Raw genomic sequence first — 25,826 nt, 5'->3', positions numbered from 1 at the left:
GAAATGATTATTCAATGCTGGACACAAACAGCAAATATGATGATTATCATAAAAAGCCTGAAGAACTTTATGTTCATAAAATATATATTGTTCATTCATGTCTTCTGATGATGTCGACACATTTTTTTTTCAATAAGACATGTTGGCATATTCATGAATCAGGACACTCTCATAGGGAATGTCCTTCGTGGCGAGCATGACTCGGTCTCCTACCCAGTATCTGGGGGCCTTGGTGCGGTGGCGGTCTGACTGTTTCTTATAAGAGGAGCGGGTTCGTAGCAGGGTGCGTCTAGCGCATAGCCATGTTTGCTTACAGCGGCGGACGAAGTGTTGGGCTGACGGGGTCTCCACCTCTAGTTCCTGGGCTGGGAAGAGTGGAGGTTGGTAGCCTAAGCAGCACTGAAACGGGGACAAGCCTGTCGACGAGGAGGGCAGAGAGTTGTGGGCATACTTGACCCAAGAGAGGAATCTGCTCCAGGTGGTTGAGTCCCGAGTAGTCATACAGTGGAGGGAAACGCTTGGTTCATCTGTTTGTTCATTGGACTGAGGATGAAACCCAGACAATAGACTAGTGGTCGCCCCGACGAGTCTGCAGAATGCGCCCCAAAAGCGAGAGGCGAACTGAGGGCCCCGATCCGAGACGACGTCTGTTGGAAGACCATGGAGGCAAAATATGTGAAGGACTAACTGCTCCGCAGTCTCTTGGCGGAGGGCAGCTTAGGGAGTGAGACGAGGTGCACTGACTTCGAAAAGGGGTCCACTATAGTCATGATGCAGGTGTTGCCATCGGACAGGGGCAGGCCAGTGACAAAGTCAGCGGAGATATGGGACTAAGAATGGTGGGGGATCGGTAGGGGTCTGAAAAGGCCGGCAGCTGGTCGGTTGTGAATTTTAGCTCGGGCGCAGATGTCGCAGGCTGCCATGAACCTGGAGACGTCCCTTCCTAGCGTGGGCCACCAGAATCACTGTTGGATAATGAAGCGGGTCCAGGCAGCCCCAGGGTGGGTGGCAAGACAAGTGGGAACCATGGGCCTATTCCAACACCTGAGAACATAGACGGACGGGGACGAAAAGGCGATTTGGGGAAACATTGCTTGGGCCGGGCTCTTGGGTCAGGGCCTGCTGGACCTTGGTCTCGATGTCAAATCTCAAGGCTGCGATGAGACAGGAGGGAGATAAAATGGTGTCGCATGGAGTGGGGTCCTTAGAAGAGGGAAATTGGCGTGAGAGGGCATTCTCAGCCTGGCCGATAGTATAAAACGAAGTTAAAACGCGAAAAAACAACGACCATCGAGCATGATGTGCGTCTTTTCGCGGAATGAAGGTACTTAAGATTCCTATGGTCTGTCCACACCAAAAATGGGAGCTCAGTTCCCTCAAGCCAACGTCTCCATTCCTCCAGAGCCAGCTTGATGGCCAAGAGTTCTCTGTTTCCCACGTCGTAATCCCTCGCACCTTCTCCGCCCCTGTGTTCCAATAGAAACGGGTCTTCGTTTAGGTCAGGGAGGTGGGTGGGGCGGCGACAAAGCTGTAACCCCAGATAAAGCAGCGGTAAAAATTGGCAAAGCCCAGGAACTGTTGTAGGTCTTGTCGTGAGGTCGGAGTGGGCCACGTGGAGACTGCCTGGACCTTGGCTGGTTCCATCTCGATCTTGGAAGGGGAACTCACACTTCTCTGCCTTGACATACAGATGGAGCCATGCCAAATAGCCGCGACCGTGTGAATGGCGTGCGAATGGCGTACGGCTGCCCTATGCACGCCGTAGTCCCCCCTTCTGATTTTAACAACCCACCCCCGCTGAACTGATGCTACCAAACTGCACTAGAGATGAAGATGGCGGCTTAATGGACTATTCGCGGTAAGTGGTGTTTTAATTTATAAAATTTGTTTGGGATTAGTTTACAGTTTATTTCCCAGTTTAGTTTTTTTTGGCCATTTTGAAAATCACTGGCAGCACCAGCAGCGTGCGATGTAACTTTAGATAACTTAATGATCTGTTTACCAAGTTTGGAGTTGACATTACAGCTTACTGTCAGTGTCACAAACTCACAATGTCACTCCTCTTTAACTAAAAAAGACACTAAAGCTTCGAAAATACCATTAATGTCCCTATTACAAAAGTTGCATTACCAGATGAACGGAGTGTTTGTGCTCTATAAGCCTTTAGAGTCTAACCACGTGTTGTCTGGATAAATTCAGCATTTATTTATTCTTTGGGTAAAAGTTAATCTGCCGGTTATATCTGTGAATATAATGTGATGCAGTTCATAAAGGACACAAGCTGAGGATAGATGTACAGGAGCGAGCTAGCTAAATGCTCATAACCAGGTTTATATTTTTCTCAATTTGGCCGTGACTTTGCCCGGTAGCGCGAGCGCTTAGTTAATGAGCTGGATAAAAACTCTGAGGTGTTTATCAGTTAAGTAGTGGGGGGAGGGGGGAGGTGTACGTGTGTGGGGAGGTGTGCGTTTGTGGGGAGGTGTGGGGGGCTTCAGTACTCGGGAAGTTATAGTTTGGCTTTAGAGATTAACTAATATATGCGAGTGTTATATCGCTTAACTTATTTGTATGAAAAGCGCATTAAGTAAATTCTCGGTTAATTTAATGCAGATGATACTACAGACAGACCGTGGTTAACGCTAACAAAGTTCACAAAGTAAACTGCACAGGCAGTTTATTTACATTCCAGAATTCCCCAAAACAGTATTTTACACACTCTGTTGTGTAGGTGTACTAATATTTTTTATATTTATTACAACTAGATATTCTGCAAAGTTTATTTATCTTTGTCTTCACTGAATTCTCCTGTTTTCTTTAATTAGAGCTCTGCTGTGGAGGATTGGGGGCTCAGACGGATGACGGTTGGCCTTTTGGAGCTACTGGAGGAGCCTGAACAAGCTGTTGAGGGAGCTGTAGGCGGGATGACGTCACAGTGCAACAGCTTTAGAATGATGTTTGGTCAGGTCTACTGTATATTCTGAACATAGAATTGCAAAACGCCTGATACTTTAGGGGAAAAAAAAAACAATTCTATCTTTAATATTTTTAAAAAATGATATTTTAATATAAAAGAACCAGATAGAGACTGATATGCAGCTGGTGTTATCCGGGTATTTTAATGACCTTTAAGCAAAAATTTAACATGTATTCACCTGTTTTATACAAAGTACTGTTTTACCTTCGACTAGTTTTGAAAGAATAAATTTTATTTTTGAAGTCATGTGTGCGTGTTTTAATTGTTGGGGGATTGTTTGGGTATTTCAAAATACATTTACTTAAACTTTAATGTGCAAAAAATGGGAACCGACGTTGTTTTAAATAGTCAAAGAGTTGGGCTAATAATAATAATAATAATAATTATTATTATTATTATTAATAATATTACTGGTCATAGAAACAAATGAAAACAACAGTTAAACACTTGATCATATGTATCTGTGCTAGTTTGTCTTTGTGATTATGTGACCCATAATAATTTTTGGGGGGTTTTAAGAACTCCAGAGCAAAGACAAACTTAGAGGGAGTGGAAGGTAAGAAACCTCAGTGGAGAATACTGACTATGACATGGTTGCTCTGTGTGTGTGTTTTTGGCAGGGGGAGGGGTACTTTAGACTTACTTGTCTGTGCGCAAATGTTTGTGTTAAACCAATGGAGAAATGCAGGAGCGCACATAGACACACCTCTCATCCTAAACACAAACGCAGGGTCTGTTTTTGTACTTAATTAAAAGACATCAATACGTTAATAATTTACACAATAATAACATTGTTTATTTTGCGGGAAAAGGTATTAAGCAATATTTAAAATAAAACAAACCAGGAAGTAAGTGTTTCATACATTAAAGTGCTTTGTATAACCAAGTACCCCAACAAACATAGCAACAGTATACAGAGTGTGTGCACATCATTTACAAGACAAAAGACGTTCAGAGGTGTGTTATGCCCTAAAACGCACCCCTGCCACGAATTGGCCCCCATTACACAATTGCTATTTTCAAAGAAAAGCCGCCGCCCCTTTTCATTCAACCGTGTTAGCGAGTGTTTTTCTTTCCCTACGCTCGGTTTTGTGAACACAGTTGCGTTCAGTAACACGATGGAACCAATTACCTAAACAGCAGCATAACAACCATTATGATTACACTTTGTTGAATTTATATGGCTTAAATATTTCGCAGCTCTGTCCTCTTTGCATTGCTACATGTTTATTTACTTCCTTTTCGCATCGCATTCCTTTTCGACACTATCAAACTTGGAAATGATATAACATCCAATCAACATCACGTTATTAAAAGTAATGAATTTGTCACTACGCTTCTCTTATGCAGCATGGCTAAAAAGATAATAAAAATTACACCAAAGTGCTGCAGGTTTGGTGTCTGTGAGCTTTTCCTAATCAGAGTTAGACGGGGGGCATTTTGTGGCTGCTCCAGTTACACTCTACTTAGATGTTGCACAGAGGGGAGTTCATTTCTGTTCTCTTCATCCTAGCTTAATTTCATCTCAAGAAATAATAGTAAGTTTTGAAAAGTCTGAGTTCATCTCCACAGCCAGTGTTGTGCTTGGGCAGGGTAGCATCATAGCAGGATTGGTGTAATTTTTATTATCTTTTTAGCTGTGCTGCATAAGAGAAGAGTAGTGACAAATTTGTTACTTTCTATACTAAACATGGTCTATTGTGTCCGCAAGTGAAATACATCAATACATTAATAATTTACACTACGATAACATTAGTGCAGAAGGATCTGAAGAGACGTGACTTTGAGACGTTTACAGTATATTCGAACCGTAGACAGTGTTTATTCTGCAGAACATTACAAAACAGCCATGTCCAATAAAACAGTGCATCTTTAATAAGCCACATTGGTTTCGGGTTAGAAGTAAAATTACCGAAAGCCTGAGAAGCCCTGTAAACTTGACCCTGAGTTTCTTATCTCTAATCATTTTTCTTTTAACTGGAGCTACATTATCTAAGCTATAACGAAGTGTTGACTCTAGATATTCAGTCGCTTGATCGAGTTCTGTGGAATCAAATGGCGATCCAATCAAAGTTGATAACTCTGGAAGATTATCGATAAAGCTCTGTGTGGTATTTGATGTGAATGTACGTTTAAGGCGGTAGCGCGGTGCTGTGCGTACATTATTACTATGAGACACTTTAATCAAGACAAGACAGTGATCTGATATAACTTCAGACTGTGGAATTGTAATTATGTTTCTTATACTTAATCCGAAGGATAATATTAAGTCTAACCTGCTTTATGAGTGGGTCCTACTACACACTGATTTACTCCTACTGAGTCCAGTATGGACATAAATGCTGTTCTCAAAGGGCCTTCTGGATTTTTAAAATGAATATTAAAATCTCCAGCAATTAACACTTTGTCTACGGAAACGACAAGGTTTTAAAGGAAATCTGCAAATTCACAGAGAAATTCAGAGTACGGCCCTGGGGGTCTGTAAATGATGATTAGCGGAATCGTCTGAGCTGACTTTATGTTACTATAGAGAATTTCAAATGCATTAAATTTAAATGTGTTTTTGTACGATAGCCAGATTATCGTTGTAAATAACTGCGACGCCTCCTCCTCTACCAGTTAACCGAGGCTGGTGTATGTAGCTGTATCCAGGAGGACTAGCTTCATTTAGAGCTACATACTCGTCCTGTTTAATCCAGGTTTCAGTTTAACATAATATATCAAACTCCTGGTCTGTAAAAGTTTCGTTAATAATAATAGCTTTAGATGCGAGAAATCTAATATTTAACAGTCCTAGCTTCAGATCAGAGGTGCCGGCTGCGCATTCAGTGTGATCTGAGTTTGTAATATCAATGTTAATTAAATTATTAAAACAGACTTTCTCAGTCTTTCTTAATTTGTTTTTAGCTCGGGGAACAGACACAGTCTCAATATAGTGAACCCTGAGTGACGACTCTATGCAGCTAGCAGACGGTTGGTTTAGCCTGTCTGTCTGCTCCCTGGCCTGGGCTCTGGATTGTCACCGATTAACTAGGCCTCTTCTGAGACTATGAGCTATACTACAGGAAATGAGAGCAGCACCTTCCCGAGTGGGATGGACACCGTCCCGCCCTAACAGGCCAGTTTTGCCCTCAAAGGTCTTCCAATTATCTAAGAAGCCCACGTTGTTTTCAGAGCACCACCCGGACATCCAGCGGTTCAGCGACCATAACCTGCTGTAAGTTATGTCACCATGTCTCATTGGGATGGGACCAGAGCATATTACGTCATAGGACATCGCCTTCGCTAATTTAGACACCTCTATAAAGTTATTCTTACTAATCTCTGACTGACGATATATATATATATATATATATATATATATATATATATATATACACAAGATATACAAATATATATATACAAAGACCGAGCAGACGTCTTTGCCTAAATTTTTTTTGTGTAAATGTGAAAAACATTTTAGGCAGAGACGTCTGCTCGGTCTTTGTTTTAAAACCCCCAATTCTGCGAATTCCCCCATCAGCGAACCCGGTTTGATAACTTCACACCTATCGTAAATGAATGAATAAAAGGTGAGAAGAGGCATAACTGGGGGTTCTGCGGGTGTGCTTCACCTTGGAGTGTGCTGTCGCGTTGTATTCAAAGAATAGACTTAAACAAAAGCATGTTTGCTCCAGCATTGGAAACAATATTGTATTAGACTAACTTTATTAAAGATTATACACTTTTGTATTCTTTGTAAAATTTGCCTATTTGCACACACACGCGGGCATCTTTAAATTTGAACAGCAAATAATAGTGGGCTGGCTTTTAGATAAAGTTCTTATTTGATATAATTTGAATATTCAATTAATTATCTTATTATAAACATGATTCTTATTCTCTATATTCTTGTTGAGTATAGTCCTTTATGTCTGCATTTTTCCGTAGTCAAATGACCGCTGAACCGTGTAACAAGTAGGTGACGCTGACGTGGCGTTTCTATTGTTAAAAAAGGATCAACAGTTATCATTTTGATTCATAAATATTCACATCTTATAAAAACTTAAATAATTCTTTTAAATGTGTAAAGCTGCTTTGCAACAATGTCAATTGCTAAAAGTGCTATACAAATAAAATTATAAAATTGAATCACCCACTCCCAAAAATGACTTGTAAACTTAATCGGTTAAAAGCTAACACCTTCATACAAAGCCATTTGACTTTCAACTGTGATCAGTTGTGGTAATTTTGATTAGCTAGTGATTTTGTTGATAAGATAAGTTAGTGCATTTCATTCTCTGGTAATTCAACTAATACAAATCAAGATCTTCTGTATCCACTGTATTTTCACAGATTTCAGAAGATCAGCATCTCCATAACGCTTGGAGAGCAGATGGAAGCAGGAAGATGGTAGATGACTCCATTGACTTTAGACTTAATAATACCCAGTGGGCCAACATCAGCAGGTGGCATGGCACCTAAAATCATCACCAACTGTGAAAACTTCAATGCTTCATTGTCATACCAGCACACTTCCATGTTCTGGTACGAAATTAGGACCCAGGTCCTGTTTAAGCCACAGAGATAGCATAGTAGTATAAATATGAGGGTGTAAATATGTATATACATGAATATAAATAAGAGCAGTCAGAGATATATTATGCAGGAATTTAGACATAAACTATACATAGTGTATTGCACATTTTCAGAGGCTGTATTGCACACATTGTACAGTAGTTGATCAATTGGAATGGTTATTACCGTCGCGCTCACCGCCGCGTAAAAACGTCAGCGACCAAAATAAATCAGTTGCATTTTAAAGTCATTCGTAAAATGGCCGCCAGGTGGCGCAAAGTGAAATTTTCGCTCATTGCCGTAAATACAACAGTGACCGTTATACAGCGTATCTCTGTATCGTTTTATTGTTATTTAAGTTCTGGATTATTTCAGGTACTTTAAACACATTGTTGGGTTGCTCATGTTGGCTCATATGAGATGTAGTTTACAAATGAACACCTGGTTGGGTTATTTTGACCCAACAACTGGTTTATTCATTATTCTTTCCTTTCTCCAAATATCAGCCTGCAGAATGTTTGAAATATTACTGTTTATTGTGTTACAGGTGTAGTTTTAGGAGTTGTTTAGGCAGGAAGGCGTGTGTATACAGCTCAAAACCTCCATCAGTTATTAAAGATAGCGGCTATTTAGAAAACATGCCCAGTGATTTCTGAGCTTCAGGAAATCTCCCGGCGCTCTGCGCATAACACCGGACCAACTCATGTCGGAAAAAATTTATAAACGGTTTCTAAACATGGGCTATTGTTTTTTTTACTTATAGTATTAGTTAATTTAAATTAAATGAGGTTTGGGCTCAGGACTCCGACTCGGCATAGTGATTCTCCTCTTTAATTTACTCCATAGTTTTAATCAGCGCTCAGCCGCATGCATGGAGTAGGCAGAAGTAGACTAATGATTATGAATGCGTCGGGAAAACAGCAAGCAGACTGACTCTGACCATTTAAAAAAACGTTTGCGTTCATTTTCTGACGCGCTCAAGTTCACCAAAAACAATACAGAACAGCGCAGCTTACCACACTTACAAAATCACAACACTTACAAAATCACGACGTTTTTTCATTATTGTGAGTGCGCTTAAATTAAAGTTGAGTCTTATAAAGGCATGTAGTCTTATATAGTTTTATTATATAGTTTTTGCACATTAATCTGACACAGTTTTTTCAGCCTGTCATGGCGTGCGCCCAAATCAATATTGCTCCTCGCTCACTAGTTAGGCGGCCTCCCCTTCAGACATGCGAAGCAGCGGGACCGCAGAATTACACATGACTGGTGAGCTATCGTTGCTATCGTTGCCCGGGCTTGCACCCAGCGCTATAAAATACTCTGGGTTTGTTGGGCTACAGTGGATTTTACTACGCGCTGTGTATGCAGCGCGCCTGCAACAACGCGGAAGTGCGGCATGCAAGCAGGGCAAATGGAACGCGCCCCAGGGACTTCAAAGGAGCGAGAGGTGGGAGAGGGGCGGTACGGCCATCCGTGGAGAGCAGAGTCAGCGCGAGCAGACGGTTGCCCATTGCACTCACACCGCGTAGTAAAATCCACTGTAACCCAACAAACCCCAATCATCACCAGCCGTGCCTTATTCCGTCATGTCATGTGGGCATTATAAGCTTTGTATTGAAAACTTCTAACTAAAAAGTGGCAGCTGGCACGCCTAAAAATAGACGCAGGTTATTTTTTTAATAGTCTAAATAAAAACCCTCCGATTTAATTTCCTATAGTCTAACCAGCGCTCAACCGCACGCATAGTTTTCCCGAGCGCGAGGAATTTTTTTGTGCTAAATAATGTTTATGCAGTATAAGAATTCCTATTAATCTTGGGTTGTTCTTTTAGTGTCACTATAGTGCTTTACAATGCCAGACAACATTCAAACACAAATTATCCACCCTCCCCAGGTGTGAATCGGCTGTTCTCACCTATACATTCAGAGGAACTGAAATGCACTTCTCCCCACTTTAAAAACCTCTTGAATCTGAGGCTCTTCTGGAGACTTTCAGTGATTTCAATTTGTGTAATTTTAATCTCCTGGTTTCTAGATTCTAAAGTTGACATTGTTACCTTTTTTAATCATTGGAATGGAAGAACTTGTTATTTTCCTTATGATAGCATAAATTGCATTGTTTTTAATCAGTCTATACACAATAATATTCTTTGTTTTTTTTTTTGTTTTTTTGTTTTTTAAACGGGTATGGGGGCTATCTTGGTTTATTAATCTCCGTGCCTGGTTTAGGTTTAGTATTCAGTGCGCATCTGTTATATTACAACTATCATAACACTCAAATACCTTTTATTGGGGGTTAAGTGACTGATGTGCCTAACATTTTTTTAGCTGAGCCTTTGTTTCACTGAAAACGACCGCAACACCCCTCTCTCTCTCACACACACACACAGAGCCGACCAAATCATTAGCACGTCCCTCCCCCAAACAGCACAGACATTTACTTTCTATCCATTTACCTACACCTGAACTGAGTTGTTTGAGTAACATGGGTCGAACGCGTTACAAATCATAACAGTCTACTGCATTTCATTCTTATAATAACGCAAAAAAACACAAGCGGGGCTGAAAGACCGACATCTGCTGACGCAGTAGAACGTCCTAACACTGTTTTAATTTTATGGTAATTTATTTCAGTTAATAAATCTACTATAAATTTTAAGAACACAAGAAATAAGATGACACAAAACCCTACACGCTTTTTTTCTAATTACAAGTGATAAAATCAAAAGGCTCACTGTGTAAACATTTATTGTGCTTAAATTTGATCCTAATAAGATTTGATTAAATTTGAATTCTAGAACAGTGGCAGCTGGAACACCTAAAACAGATGCAGGATTATTTTTTTATAATGTAAATAAAAATGCTTTTTTAAACGTGGGCTATTGTTATTTACATGCAATATTTGTTAATTTAATTTAAATGGGGTTTGGTCTCCGGAATGTTAAGCATCAGGATCCTCTTCTTTACTTTCCTACGTAGAATCAGCGCTTAATCGCACGCATAAAGTTTTGTAAATTCGTTTAATGTTTAATAGTAAATAATGACCCCCGTTGCGTTGTACCACCGCTCGGAAAACCTTATGAAATACAAGTTTAGGACAATTATGATGATCTGCCACGGCGTGCGCGTGTGATGGGTGTACGCCCAAATCTACTATAACTACTCCCTCACTCCGTAGGCTCCCTGAATAGGCGGCAAAGGGACGGGAGCCGCCTATTTGTGCCGGCTGGCGATAATTAACGTTAATATGATCTCGGGCTTGCTCCGCATTATAAAAGCAAGGCACGGAGGTTTGTCTGAGGTCTGGGAAGTACGTGATGTAATGGAGAATATAAAAAAAAAGCATGTCAGTGGGGAGATGTGACGCGCCCCAGGGACTTTAAACAAGGACACTAGAATTCCGCCCTTTGATCTCCGCGCTGAGGACAGCGCGAGAAAAAGCTGCGCGAGCTCCCGCGGCATCTTCACTCCCACACCGTGCCCGCCCTCACAGCCCCGCTGCCGAAGAGGAAAAGTGTGGTTAGGTTTTTGCGTCAGCGAGAACTCGCGCCGGCCATCGACAGCGGGAGAAGCGCCGGCACGAGGGAGTGTGCAGGAGCGCTGCCTCCGCGTGCTCAGTTCTGCCACTCGCACCAACACTTAGCATCAGCTGTGTGCCCGCATGCTAGTGTGGCACAGCCCCCGAAACTGCACATGCACAACCTTTATCCCATTCTTTCCTTTCTCCCTCCTTCAACACTTTCCTTCCCCATTTTACCTGAATAAATTACCCTTTTCCCGTAAGACCTCGCCTCGTGTCCGTGCTTTATGGTGCCGCCAGTGCAACATGGGTCGAACCAGTTACAAATCATAACAGTCTACTGCATTTCATTCTTATAATAACGCACAAACACAAGCGGGGCTGAATGACCAACATCAGCTAACGCAGTAGAACGTCCTGACACTGTTATAATTTTTATGGTCATTTATTTTAGTTAATAAATCTACTATAAATTTAAAGAACACAAGATATAAGACGACACAAAACCCTACACGCGTCTTTTTTAATTACACATGATAAAATTTAAAGGCTCACTGTGTTAACATTTATTTTGTTTAAATTTGATCCTAATAAGATTTAATTTAATTTAAATTCTACATTTGTATCGTCATTTTAGTTCTGTGATTATAAATTTGTTTAACTACAATGTTTTACTTGATTTTATCCACTACTACGTGCAGTTCTAAAACTCTGTGTCTCATTAATCCAGCAGAGAATGAACTAAGGCATGAGGCGTCAGCCTGTAGTTATATAGCGCCACTCAACGGTAAAAGCCAGCAAACGCACAAAGCCAAACGGTACCGCCGAGCGCGGCGACGGTAGGACCTACATTCCGATTGATTAACCACTGTATATTCGACTTATAGGGTTATATATACAGTATATGTATTGCACCATAGAGTTATATATTACACTAAACGTTTGATTGTGTTTAATGAGAGAGGACCTACAGAGCATGGCTAGAGTTCAGCAGTCTAATTGCTTCAGGGTAAAAGCTGTTTTTGAGCCTGGTGGTCTTGCACTGAAGGCTCCTCAGCCTTCTGCCCGAGGAAAGAGGTTAAAATAGAGCATGTGCAGGGTGGGTGGAGTCCTTAATAATGCGGAGGGCTCTTCCTCTGCATCTTGCAGTGTACTGTTCGGTGATAGAGAGGAGCCTGCTCTCCACTGTCCTCTGTGCAGCCTTAACTACTCTCTGCAGGGCTTTCTTCTCAGCTACGGTGCTATTGCCATGCCACACAGTGATGTAGGAGCTGATGATGCTGTCAACCGCTCCTCGATATAAACTCTTCAGAACCAGGCTTCCAAGCCCAGCTCGTTTTAGCTTCCTGAGGAAGTAGAGGCGCTGGTGGGCCGTTTTAATCAGGCCCAAGGTGTTGACGCTCCAGTTTAAGTCCTTAGCTATATGGACGCCTAGATACTTAAAGCTGGAGACCACTTCTACAGCTGCTCCATCAATGTGTAGGGGGAGAGGAGTTCGCTTGTTCTTTTTGAAGTCCACCATCATCTCTTTGGTCTTTTTTACATTGATGCAGAGGTTATTTCCCCTACACCGCTGTACCAGTTGTTCTAGCTCCTCTCTGTAATAGGATTCATCGTTGTCAGTGATGCGTCCCACTATGCTGTGTCATCTGCGAATTTGACTATATGACAGCTGGGGTGTCTCGCTATGCAGTCATACGTCAACAGAGTGAACAGGAGGAGGCTCAGCACGCAACCTTGAGGCGAGCCTGTGCTGATGGTGATGGTGGAGGAGATGGTGGAGGAGATGGTGTCATGGATCCTTTATACCGAACTTCAAGTAACTTAGATTCTGTGCTTCTCATCTTTTTCTCAAGAATTCAGGACCTTTATTTCCAATTGAAGTGCCAATTTTACTTTAATCTGAAAATGTAGACTTTGGACCACCGAACAACAATCAAGTTTATTTTCTTCTTATGCCAAGTAAGACATTTCTGACATCGTCATTGGTTTAGGAATGGCTTAATTCTAGAAATGCATCAGTTGTAGCCCCATTTCCTAAAGACATCTGTGTGTGGTGGCTTATTTACATTGGAGGCAAACATCACCGGTGTACTGTAAAAAAGGTCATGTGGTCTGATGAGTCCAGCCTGAGTCTGAATGTTAGAATAAATGTCTGAATAAAATGCTAGCACAAATGTATTTTTCTTTTTGATTGAGAGTAGCCAGAAGTGCTTTACACACTAGAACCGCTACTAGCTAACTAGGATAGGGAGGTAGAATATGGTTGTGTGCATTTTGTTTATGTATCCAGGACCACTGCACTTTTGGCTATTTTCATTGGAGGTGAACATCAGTGAGCCAGAGACTGCTAAAACCCAGACCCATGTAAAAAGCCACTGCTTGAGCCTTTGTTTGTGTTTTTTTTTATCTCAAATGTGCAATTAAATTGTTTACCTGTTCTCAAGCCAAAAACTCTTTGTCCTATTTGTGTCCCTTGCATAGGCAGAAAGCAGTTGGAGGTGTTCTTTCACAGTTGGGGAGGAGGGAAGAATTATTAGTTTATTTTAGGGAGCTCAGTTATCTTACAATATTTTTCTTTGTTTTTCTTTGTTTGTTTTTGCTGAATTAAATGTTACTTTTGTAAGTAAATGCTCTGGTGGCAGTAATTATTAGTGAAGAGACTTCATCAATAAAAGCATAAATTACTGGCTAGTATTTTGGATTTCATGGCTTGTGCGATGCTGGTACAATGAGGTTGGATGAGACCATCCTAAATTTGGCTGTGACTCATATAGAAAAGTAATAATCTTAAAACATTTGTTTTTCTTATTAATAACACATTGCATTGGTCTCTTTAAGCACCTCCACGCGCCACGGAGAAAACGGTACACAAGTGGGTCACGGCCCAGAGATCTTTTCCCCGCAGGGGAACGGAATGCGGAAATGGCGGCCACATAAACCCTTAAAGTGGACGGGGCTAACCCAGTAGAGAACCGCTCCTGCAGGAAGTCCAGTACGGTCCCGACAGGGCACTGAGCAGGATCCAGCAGCCGGTTCCTGCACCATGAGGTGAAAACCCCCCATTTGGCAGTGTACAATTTTCTCGTGGACGGGGCTCTAGAGCTAAGTATGGTGCTGACTACTTCCTGGGAAAAGCCAGCATCTATGAGGTGCGCCCCTTCAGAGGCCACGCCCATAGATTCCACAACTCGGGTCTTGGATGGAGAATCGATCCGTGAGCCTGGGACAATAGATCCCTCCTGATCGGCAACTGGAGAGGCTGTCCGTCCAGGAGAGACACTATGTCTGAGAACTATATCCGGGTGGGCCAGCGAGGGGCCACTAGAAGGAGCCGAACTTTCCGCTGGCGGACCGGCTCTAGAACCGCTGGGAGCAGTGCGACCGAGGGAAAAGCATCCAGGCGTCTGCGTGGCCACTGATGCACTAGGGCCTAGAAGCGCTGGTTGTATAAGGGAGAACTAGAATGGACAATGGGTCGTGTCGCGAGACGCGAACAGATCGACCTCTGCTCGCCCGAACTCCCTCTAAATCATCTCGACCACCTCTGGATGTAGACGCCACTCCGTTGCTGACAACCTCTGTCTGGACAGAAGGTCTGCCCCCTGATTGAGGCACCCTGGGACGAACATTGCCCGTAACGACAGGAGCTTGCCCCGGCCCCACAGGAGGATCTGGGACGGCAATTTGCACAGTGAGCGTGAACGCAGACCCCCCTGATGATTGATGTAGGCGACCACCGCTGTGTTGTCGGTGCGAACCAACACATGCTGGCCCCTGACATCTGAAAGGAAGTACTTCAACGCTAACCAGACTGCCATCATTTCGAGAGCATTTATGTGCCAGTCGTGCTGATGTTCCTTCCATAGGTCCTGTGCGGAGCGGCCCCTGTAGATCGCTCCCCATCCTGTTCGTGAGGCGTCTGTTGTCAGTGTCACACGGTGGCACGTGGCGCCCAGAACAGGGCCTTGGGACAGAAACCCAGGCTTCTTCCATACCCCTAGCGCCCACTGGAGCGGCCTCATGTGCAGCAGGCCGAGCGGTATTATGCTTGATGCTGCTGCCATAAGGCCCAGCAGCCGCTGGAAGCTCCTCACAGTGACAGCACGGCCTAGTCTGATGCCCCTGACGGCTAGAAGGAGTGACTGAATGCGAGCCGGCGTGAGGCGGGCTGACATCCGAGTGGAGTCCCATATAACGCCCAGATAAGAGGTGACGCATGACGGGGTAAGCACACTCTTCTTGACGTTTAGCCGTAACCCCAGCACTCTGATGTGACCGAGAACTAAGTCTTGATGACGGGCCACCATTTCTGCAGAGTGGGCAAGAATCAGCCAATCGTCGATATAATTCAGGACTCTGATACCTGACAGACGAAGTGGGGCTAAGGCCGCATCCACCACTTTTGTGAAAGTGCAGGGTAATGGGCCTTTGGTGGCAGCGCTCCTGGCCATGAGAACTTGGTGTAGATCTTGGCCATAAGAGGGCTGCCGCCCAGAGCGCCGCCTACTGCATCTGCCTGAGCCTTTCTGCTTCTGCGGGGGCTGACGAGCAGCGACACTCTGTCTCTGAGTCAGACGATGGGAGGACCTTGAGCTGGTGCTGGGCTGATCAGTGGCGGCATGCACATAATCAGCTCGGAGAGGGAATATGCTGGAGAACGCTGCCTCGTTCTTCTGAGATTTCCGGATAGTGGCGGCAACGTCGTGGACGGCACCGCCAAAAAGCCCGGAAGGCGAGATCGGCGCGTCTAGCAGAAGCTTCCGATCCTTTTCCCCAAAGGACACCAGGTTGAGCCACAGATGCCTGTAGGCAACCACATTGGCCGCCATAGATCTACCCAGGCACCGTGCTGCCTCCTTAGCCGCCCTAATGGAGAGATCGGTGGCGCGGCGCAGCTGCTTAATTGCATCCGGGCCAACTCCCTCTCCTTCGTCCAGCTCCTGCAGAAGGTGAGCCTGGTATGCTTGCAGCAGACTCATAGTGTGCATGCAGGCTGCAGACTGACCCCCTGCCGTATAAGCTGTACTAATGATCTTAGCAGATGTATGGCATGGTCTGGACGGAAGCACTGGGGGCCTGAGTGACGACGCCGAAGTCGGAGACAGATGTCTCGCGAGATCACCCTCGATCTCCGGCATCGCCCCATAACCTCTCTCCTGGCCCTGAATCAGGTTAGAATAATCATATGTGAAAGGGCCGTGAACGCGAGAAGAATATGGCTTTTTCCAGGAACGTGTTAGTTCATTATGCACTTCTCTGGAAAAAAGGCAGCCCCTTCCTTGAAGGTTTAATCCTAGGTTCTAGGATGCGTTCGCCCCATTTTCCCTGAACTCGTGCTTCCTGCTGAACTTGTGGCCAGGAAATATCTAATTTCTCTGTAGCCTGAACTAAACACTCAAGCAGGTCTGCTCGCCTCATCCCACCATCTCTCAGGGATCGAGGGCGGCATTCATCCAGGCTCTTTTCTGTTCTGGCACCTAGGTGGTGGAATGAACTTCCTCTAGATGTCCGTACATCAGAGACTTTGACTATCTTTAAACGACGACTCAAGACGCATCTGTTTCTCCAGTACTTGGACTAACCCCCCCGAAAAAAACAAAAAAACAAAACTCTTCTCAGATGTGTTGGACTAATGGTACTTAGTTATTAACCTAGTTAACCCAGTGTAAGTATGTATCCAATGTTGTAAACATTAAAGCACTTTTTGTAAGTCGCTCTGGATAAGAGCGTCTGCCAAATGCCTAAATGTAAATGTAAATGTAAATGTCTGTATCACCTATAGGGGGGTCATGTTTCACTGACTTGCGCACTACATGCCGCGCTGGCCCCTCCCCCTCCTCCATGTCTGAATCAGACACTCGGAGATGCCGAGGTGAGCTAGCAGCTAGCGGCACGCTAGCGGTGCAAGGAGTAAACCCCACGGGATCTAAAACCTCTGAGGACCCGCTGTCCGAACCAGAGAAGGTGGAAACTAAGCTATCGTTAGCTGCCTCCTCCAGCTCGACGCGGGAGCCCCACGAACGCACGCTCCGCCTGAGAGGCGCCGCGTCGCCGGCTTTAAAGGCAAACAAATGCAGGCGAGCGCGAAGGGCTCCGCCGGAAAGGGTAGCACACCTTTCGCATTCCTCCCCGGTCAGAGCCGCTTCAGCGTGCTCTGCGCCTAGGCACATCACACACAGAGCGTGTGTATCACCTGGCTCGATGAGCCTGGAGCATGGATAAATGCAGCGCTTAGCCGCACACATAGTGCCTGTTTTAGTAAACATGAGTCTACTTGTTTTATTCTCTTTTTTTGAAAGATCAGAGTTCTGTCTTTGCTTGTGAAGTGAAGGAAGCTGTAGTAGGTTTGTCTGACACCTATTTATACTCTTCCGCATGCCGATGTCAGACGCGCCTGCGTCGCTAAGGCGATGACGTCGTATATATGAAGTTGATTAGATATGTCTTCAAGACGCGATTTCTGGAAGCAATCCCCATAGCTGTCACTTCGTGACGCGGCTCGAAGTTGCTTTTTTTAAGGCAATGTTGGTAAAGTTGGTAATGGTAAGAGTTTCATTACAACATGAATTCTCCATTACTTTAAACAGTTTGACAGCCTTTGTGCAAAAATAAAACATTTTTGAGACCAAAAGTATACTAACGTCATTATATGTTAATGAAATTATTATTTGGGATATACCCATTAACCTATTTAGGCTTGAGCTACACAAAAAGGGGGGATTTGAAGGAGTTCCCTTAAAGTAATAAACACTTTGGTATAAATGGATTTAATGTAACCATGACATTTTTTTGTTTTAAAAAATGACAAAAATGTATGCACTTTGCAAATTATCGCACATATATAAATATTTACAAAACTCAAAATAAGCCTAAGAAAAGACTATTTAAATATAACAACAATCCTGGATGAATGTCAATGAGTCCTATGGATCTTATATCTCTATGCCGGGTGGGGGAATCAGGAATATGTTGATGGTACAGACTTGGCTGTTGATAAAGTTGAAGAAAATGACCACCAGAGTTATTTCAGGTGGACGAAGGAGTTGATGGCAGCCAGAAAAATGATTATAGTAACACAAGATGGTGATATCCACAGAACTTCCCTGAAGTGCACGTGAGAGGCCACAGCATATCAGCAAGCAGAGAGCATTCTAAACGACCACAAACTTGGTAGGCCGCATATGCTACAATTCCCTATGACCCCAATTCATGATTAATAGAGTCTTTTAAACAGAAAAAGGCCATAGATTGACATGGAGAAACAAATCCTCAATCTTAGGACTATCAGCTTCAGAAATGTGAGCATGAGAAAACCATTGCTTCCTCTCCCAAACACAAGCTTACATCTTTATGCTATCTAACTGAATAAATAATCTACATAGTATTTTAGCACCCCCTGGTGGTTAGGAAGACTGTGATACCTAAATGTAGCACGAACAGGTGGGTTAAAAGAAAATAAATAAATAAATGTCTTTAAACTCCTACACAGGGATACATTGCCTGTCCGCTGCACATGACATGGGTTACTGCTATTTTGGCCCGTTTGTAGAGGCCTTTAACAGCTTGCATGACTTCTTCTGTCTTTAACGTATATATAATAGGGTTTAACATGGGTGGAATAGTCTGTGTCAGAGTAGAATGAATTATCCTATCATTGCCTTTTAAAGATGAAGTAATAGCTGTCACATTGCTGACAAAAAATGGAATATAAGATAAAGCCACTAAAAAAAGGTGGGAAGTACAGGTTTTCATAGCTTTCTTCCGTTCAGAGCCATGCGAGATATTCAGAAGGGCAATGCAGATACAAATATATGATACAATTATTAATAACATTGGAACACAAGCCAGCACAACAAAACAAAGTATAGCCATAACTTGATTTATGATTCTTTCATTACAAGCTAACATATAAATAGGACCATGATCACAGAAATAGCTGTCAATGACTGTAGATCTACAGAAGGACAGCCTGGTAATCAGGGCTGCAAGGACTGCAATTATAGTTATAGAAATAATCCACGCAATGCCAATGATTAAAGTCATTGCTGCTTTGGTAACAACTGCATCATACCTTAAAGGAAAACATATAGCAACTACCCTGTCATAGGCCATAACAAGCAGTGTAAGAGATTGCAAGCACATAAAGAATAAGACAAAAAACATGTATGACAGACAGGCTTCATATGATATGACCTGATGGTCAAACAGAAAAGTATCAATAATCTTTGGAATAAGAGAAGAGCTCCCACCCAAATCAGAAAGAGCCAGGTTAAACACAGCAATGTATTTTGCAGTATGAAGGGTACGTGCTAGATAGATTGTGCACATTATAAAAGAATTCCCTAAAACTGTTACAACATAGACAGTGCATAGAAATACATAGTAGTACTTTGTGTGTGGAATATTGTAAAATCCATTGATATAAAAAGTGGAAGGGCGAATAAATGTGGTGTTTGAGAGAGCAGGTGGCACAGAAGTCATGTCGGGTGTCATCTAGCAGTATAACCTGTTGAAAACAATGAGTACAGTATCTTTTAATATTGTTCCTTCCTATAGATTATTCTTTAAACAATGTATCAAATTGCAAATAACTATGTTTTAATCATATTTATTAAATACATTACTTGCATTTAAATAGAAATAGAATACTCTGCAATAATAAATAAAAATAAATAAAAACACATTAAGTATTATTATTATTATCATTACAAAAGTCTGCACGTTTTAATATTATACCTGATCCAGTTAAGAAAGCATATTGATATACCTGCAGACATCATTCCAATTTATACTGTTTTTGTGATAATTTTAAATAACTGACCACACCTCTAAATAAAGTGAAAGGGAGGAATCCAGACATGGGTTGAGATCAAAAGTCAATTGCTTTAGTAATGATAAATGGAACGGCAAATATACAAACCGGATTCCAAAAAAGTTGGGACACTATACAAATCGTGAATAAAAACTGAATGCAATGATGTGGAGGTGCCAACTTCTAATATTTTATTCAGAATAGAACATAAATCATGGAACAAAATTTTAAACTGAGAAAATGTATCATTTTAAGGGAAAAATATGTTGATTCAAAATTTCATGGTGTCAACAAATCCCAAAAAAGTTAGGACAAGTAGCAATAAGAGGCTGGAAAAAGTCAATTTGAGCATAACGAGTAGCTCGAAGACCAATTAACACTAATTAGGTCAATTGGCAACATGATTGGGTATAAAAAGAGCTTCTCAGAGTGGCAGTGTCTTTTAGAAGCCAAGATGGGTAGAGGATCACCAATTCCCTCAATGTTGCGCAGAAAGGTGTTACCCAGCAAAAAATTGCAAAGACTTTGCAGTTATCATCATCAACTGTGCATAACATCATCCAAAGATTCAAAGAATCTGGAACAATCTCTGTGCATAAGGGTCAAGGGCGTAAAACCATATTGGATGCCCGTGATCTCCGGGCCCTTAAACGACACTGCACCATAAACAGGAATGCTACTATAAAGGAAATCACAGAATGGGCTCAGGAATACCTCCAGAAACCATTGTCAGTGAACACAATCCACCGTGCCATCCGCCGTTGCCAGCTGAAACTCTACAGTGCAAAGAAGAAGCCATTTCTAAGCAAGATCCACAAGCTCAGGCGTTTTCACTGGGCCAGGGATCATTTAAAATGGAATGTGGCAAAATGGAAGACTGTTCTGTGGTCAGACAAGTCACGATTCGAAGTTCTTTTTGGAAATCTGGGACGCCATGTCATCTGGACCAAAGAGGACAAGGACAACCCAAGTTGTTATCAACGCTCAGTTCAGAAGCCTGCATCTCTGATGGTATGGGGTTGCATAAGTGCGTGTGGCATGGGCAGCTTGCATGTCTGCAAAGGCACCATCAACGCAGACAACATATGCTCCCATCCAGACGGCTTTTCTTTCAGGGAAGACCCTGCATTTTTCGACAAGATAATGTCAGGCCACATTCTGCATCAATCACAACATCATGGCTGCGTAAGAGAAGGATCCGGGTACTGAAATGGCCTGTCTGCAGTCCAGATCTTTCACCTATAGAGAACATTTGGTGCATCGTAAAGAGAAAGGTGCGACAAAAAAGGCCCAAGACGATAGAACAGTTAGAGGCCTGCATTAGACAAGAATGGGAAAGCATTCCTATTTCTAAACTTGAGAAACTGGTCTCCTCGGTCCCCAGACGTCTGTTGAGTGTTGTAAGAAGAAGGGGAGATGCCACACAGTGGTGAAAATGGCCTTGTCCCAACTTTTTTGGGATTTGTTGACACCATGAAATTTTAAATCAACATATTTTTCCCTTAAAATGATACTTTTTCTCAGTTTAAACTTTTGTTTCGTGATTTATGTTCTATTCTAAATAAAATATTAGAAGTTGGCACCTCCACATCATTGCATTCAGTTTTTAATCACGATTTGTATAGTGTCCCAACTTTTTTGGAATCCTGTTTGTATGCTAATATTATAATACATTGCTTAATATTAGACAGATGTTTAATTTCCCTACGTATTTCAAGTAATGTATTAGAGTTTAGCAAACACCCATATAGTTGCACTCGATATTATTCAACTATTATGACATCTGCAAATGTAACCTGTGTTACAATTAAGTTATCAGTTTTGGTTTGCTTTGGCAAATATCAAAAGAGTTAGGAATGTCTGGAGCCCAAAGTGTAAGTACAAACATTTTTTAATTTTACACTAGATTACACAAAACAATTACAGCACATAACAAGACATAACTTAATATAAACAAACAAAAGTGCCAGCAAATTTGTCTCGGTCAAATTCGATCGGCCCCAAATAGTGTTTGTGCTCAGTAAATCCTACCACATCAATGAGTGAAAGAGCATGTTGATCTTCTTATCACAGTACGGACCTATAGCACCAGGGAGTGGTGATGTTCCATCCTCAGCATGTAGCAGTCTTCTCTCTTGGTTCACCACCAGTTAATTGGAATGATCTGGTTCCACCTTCTAAAGCTTTAGTTCTTGATACACACAAAGTCCCACACCTTCAAAACATAACCTACTGTATAAACAGGTACTGTAACACAGTTATCATACATTATTCCAAAAATATGTTTGGCAGCAAGCTTGTCAACAACACAATGCAGCAAGCTCGGGAAGAAAAGAGAGAGAAAGAGAAGAAAGAAAAGAAAAACGCATGAGGGAGAGAGAAAAAGGGAGCAACCCGGTTGCCGTGCAATCAGCAAAAAAACATGGTGACCCGCCAGGATGACCAGGCTCCGGGACCCACAAAGAAAACTGCTTCAGATTGGCCAACACTCCACAACACCCAATGCAATTGGCTCTCGCCACTTGCCCAAGCATATGCATGCATATACAGATCTGGGGCCTCATGTACAAAGACTTGCGTTGAATTCATACTAAAACATTGCGTACGGACAAAGCTGTAAATGTGCGTACGCAGTGAAAAAATCTGATGTATAAAACACTGCGTACCCGGAATCCCACGCATATTCTCTTTGTACATTCTCTTTGAATTAACATGAAATTGAGTGCACGTGCACGAGCCCAAACCCCTCCCTGCCTCCGTATAAATATGGTAATGACTCCACTTTGGCAAAACCAAACAAAAAAGCAATGGCAAAAACAAGCAAGAAGAGAAACTTCACAGAATGTGAATTGGAGGTGCTCCTATCGGAGGTAGACCGGAGATAAACTGTGTTATTTGCAAGTTTGTTCTCTGGAATTAATAGCAAAAAAAAAAAAAACTTGGAAAAAAAAGCTGGAATAATATCTTTAAATACATCACTCACCAAGAAGCCACCCATCGTGCACCCTGCAACCCTGGAGCCTAATCCCAACCATGCTGTTTGTAAGGATGAATGAATCATGGGTTGTCCCAGGCCACCTTGCCACAATACAGTATTTGTTAGGCGCATTTGAGCATCACATATTATTTGCACATTTATTAATTGGAAATGTTTCCGATTCACGTATGCAAATTCGTCTTCAGATGGCGCCTTCATAGCAGTGTACGTGCAGTCAATCGCTCCGATTACATTAGGAAAACCGGTGATCGCTGCAAATTGCGCTTTAATGTTTGGCTGGTCAACTGCATGGTAGGGAAACCTTATATAGGCTACCTGCTAGACATGCGGATGATCCCGTCCCATACAGCTGGCATTGCACGGCTCAAAGACGACTGGCTTAACCACGAGCGGTCTGCCAGTTCCCTTTGGACAGAACCAGTTGCCAGGAAACCAAGCGTTGTCAGCACCTGTAAGGGAATGGGTAATGCGTGGCTCCTCGCTGTCTCTCTTTCCAAATTTGGACCCAACTCAGCACAGAGCTCCAAGGGAATAGCTCCTGGAAATTTGAAGCGGCTAATAAGCCAGTCATCATCGTGGGCCAGAAAATTACTGTGATCCCTAAAAACGCGTTCCCTTCGGATTCGGCCATTGACAATGTCCTCTAATAAGGCCAACACTGCCATTGCCATAGACTAAGAGTTGTATACATTTGCAAATGCTTTTATGTGTTCTAAATCAAATAATTGGTCGAAAAATATTGTGTCAATTAACCCATTTTATCAATTATAAATTAATAGCAATGTTTTTCACATGTGTTGGTGCGATACTTTGTTGTGTGCAATTTAACATAATTGCCTCTAGGAGTCGCCAACGGAAATTAAAACAAACACACACAAGAAATACACGTACACCAGACATGAAGTTGGCGTGGAAGAACGCACATTCTCACGTTAATTTCACTGTTAGTAAATCCGACCATGAGCATGAAAACTGGCGTAAGCAAAGTTTTTGTGCGTACGCAGCGTTGATACATGAGGCCCCTGGCCTTTAAAAATGCACGTTTCGAGAAAATTCTTCTTATTATTATTGTAATGCACCCGCGTGTGTGCAAAAAGCCTAAAACAATATTGTATTATTGTGCTTATGTGCTTTAAATATACACTAAATAATAAACACTGCCTTTGCAAAGTGAAAGTGAGTTGCGCATGTGGCTTTTTAATCAAAAGGCTGATAAACGCGTGCGCAGACATGAAATGAAACAAACACAAAAATATGCGCTACTCGCTGAATACAACGCGACAGCATGCAAAATCCCTGGGCTTTGACTGCGCTTCCTCCATTCATTAGTAGTAGTAAAAATGCTGGGTTTCTGGAAACACATCGTTGGGTCAAAATTCTGTGTTATTTCGGGTACTTTGATCACACTGTTGGGTTGCTTTTGCTATGAATACTAAAAGTGCTGCATGATTAAACTCAATGCAAAAAATGGTTTTTATGCAGTAAACCCATGAGATTTAATTTATAATGAATTTAATTAAACATGAATATATATAATTGCCAATTCAATTCAAATCCAACATTTTAATGGTAAGTGATCGGTGCATGGGCGTCAACTCACACGTTCTGTAACATTCCATTGTCATTTATATTGACGTTGTTTTAGAGCTCTTTAGTTCTCTAGCATTCTCTAGTTAGTAAGTAAGTAAGTATGTAAGTAAGCAAATAAAAGAGAAATAAATAAATTTAATTTTATTTTATTTGTATAGCACTTTTAGCAATTGTCATTGCCGCAAAGCAGCTTTACACAATCAAAAGAATTATTTAAGTCTGTATGAAATGAATTATTTAAGTCTGTATGAAATGTGAATGTGTATGAAATAAACGAGAAATGAATAAAAAGCTTTAAATGGTACTTTGGTGTAGTAGAAGTACCCTAGCATGAGTTTATATATATAATGAAAATTTTATGCATGAAGAAAATCATGGGGAAGAGCTTGGCTTGTACAGGCTACTTTACACTGATCAACAGTCGACGCCCCGCCGTAACCATCAGATCAAAGGAGCAGTTATCGGCTTTGACACGTAGCCTTCTGAGTTTGGAGGCCAGGATTGGTTGGTTGGTTGTTTGGAAGAATGTTTGAGCAGAAGATAATGTCACAAACACACACACGAACTCTCCGTGCATACACACCCACAGTACAGTATGAGACGCACGCGCGGACACGAACTATCCGTGCACACACAAACACAAACTCTCCGTGCACACAAATAAACTCTCCGTGGACATACACACAATCTCTCTGTGGAGATACACAGTGCAGAGAACAACTTCGTAATACACCTGGCTATAAATTAAAATGAATATTAAGGCCTAGAAAAAGATGCTTTAAAATCCATCTAAAATTAATTTATCTGCGTGTATAAACCCACGGCTCGCACTTATATAGGCTACTCGATGGATAAACGCTGGCTTTTCCAACATGCCAGCGCGCTATAATGTGAGCCGATTTATTCAAGTCATAATTAGAGAATATATATAGAGAGAGATAAATAACATAGAGAAAGCATAATACGACTGTCCATACAGTAATTAAAAAGAAAAGTATAAAATCCAACTATTAAGTCTGATTTAATTGCTATCATTAATCTATCTATTTAAACCTGTTTTAGACATAGACATCTGCTCTGTCTTCTTAATTCATCTAAACCCCCTCTACAGTATTTGCTAACAGCGCAGACAGTTTAATAAATTCACACCTATCCTGAATGAAAGGTGAGAAGAGATTCAGCAGAATCTTCTGACACAATTCTTGCTCTGAAGAACTATACTCGACAAGAATATAAAGAATAAGAATCATATTTATAATAAGATAATTAATTAAATAATACAATTATATCAAATAAGAACTTAATCCAAAAACCAGACCAACCAAATTTCTCATTCACTGCTGAAGTAATTAAATATGCTTATACTG

At 42.0% G+C, this 25,826-nt stretch overlaps 2 protein-coding genes across 2 annotated transcripts in view; both read right to left on the bottom strand.

Annotated features, from left to right (window-relative positions):
• Positions 1 to 25,826, bottom strand: part of mrpl42 (mitochondrial ribosomal protein L42) — a 152,276-nt gene that overhangs the window by 13,964 nt on the left and 112,486 nt on the right. The window lies entirely within an intron of this gene.
• LOC128534045 (putative gustatory receptor clone PTE01) lies at positions 18,533 to 19,579 on the bottom strand. Its single transcript, XM_053508316.1, has one exon. It carries the CDS (start codon positions 19,550 to 19,552, stop codon positions 18,533 to 18,535), a length of 1,020 nt encoding a protein of 339 aa, XP_053364291.1. The 5' UTR covers positions 19,553 to 19,579.

This window comes from Clarias gariepinus, chromosome 12 (genome assembly GCF_024256425.1).
Source record: "Clarias gariepinus isolate MV-2021 ecotype Netherlands chromosome 12, CGAR_prim_01v2, whole genome shotgun sequence".
NCBI classification, from domain to species: Eukaryota; Metazoa; Chordata; class Actinopteri; order Siluriformes; family Clariidae; genus Clarias; species Clarias gariepinus.
Note: the sequence above shows the minus strand (reverse complement) of the source record. Positions and strands in the feature narration are given on the sequence as shown.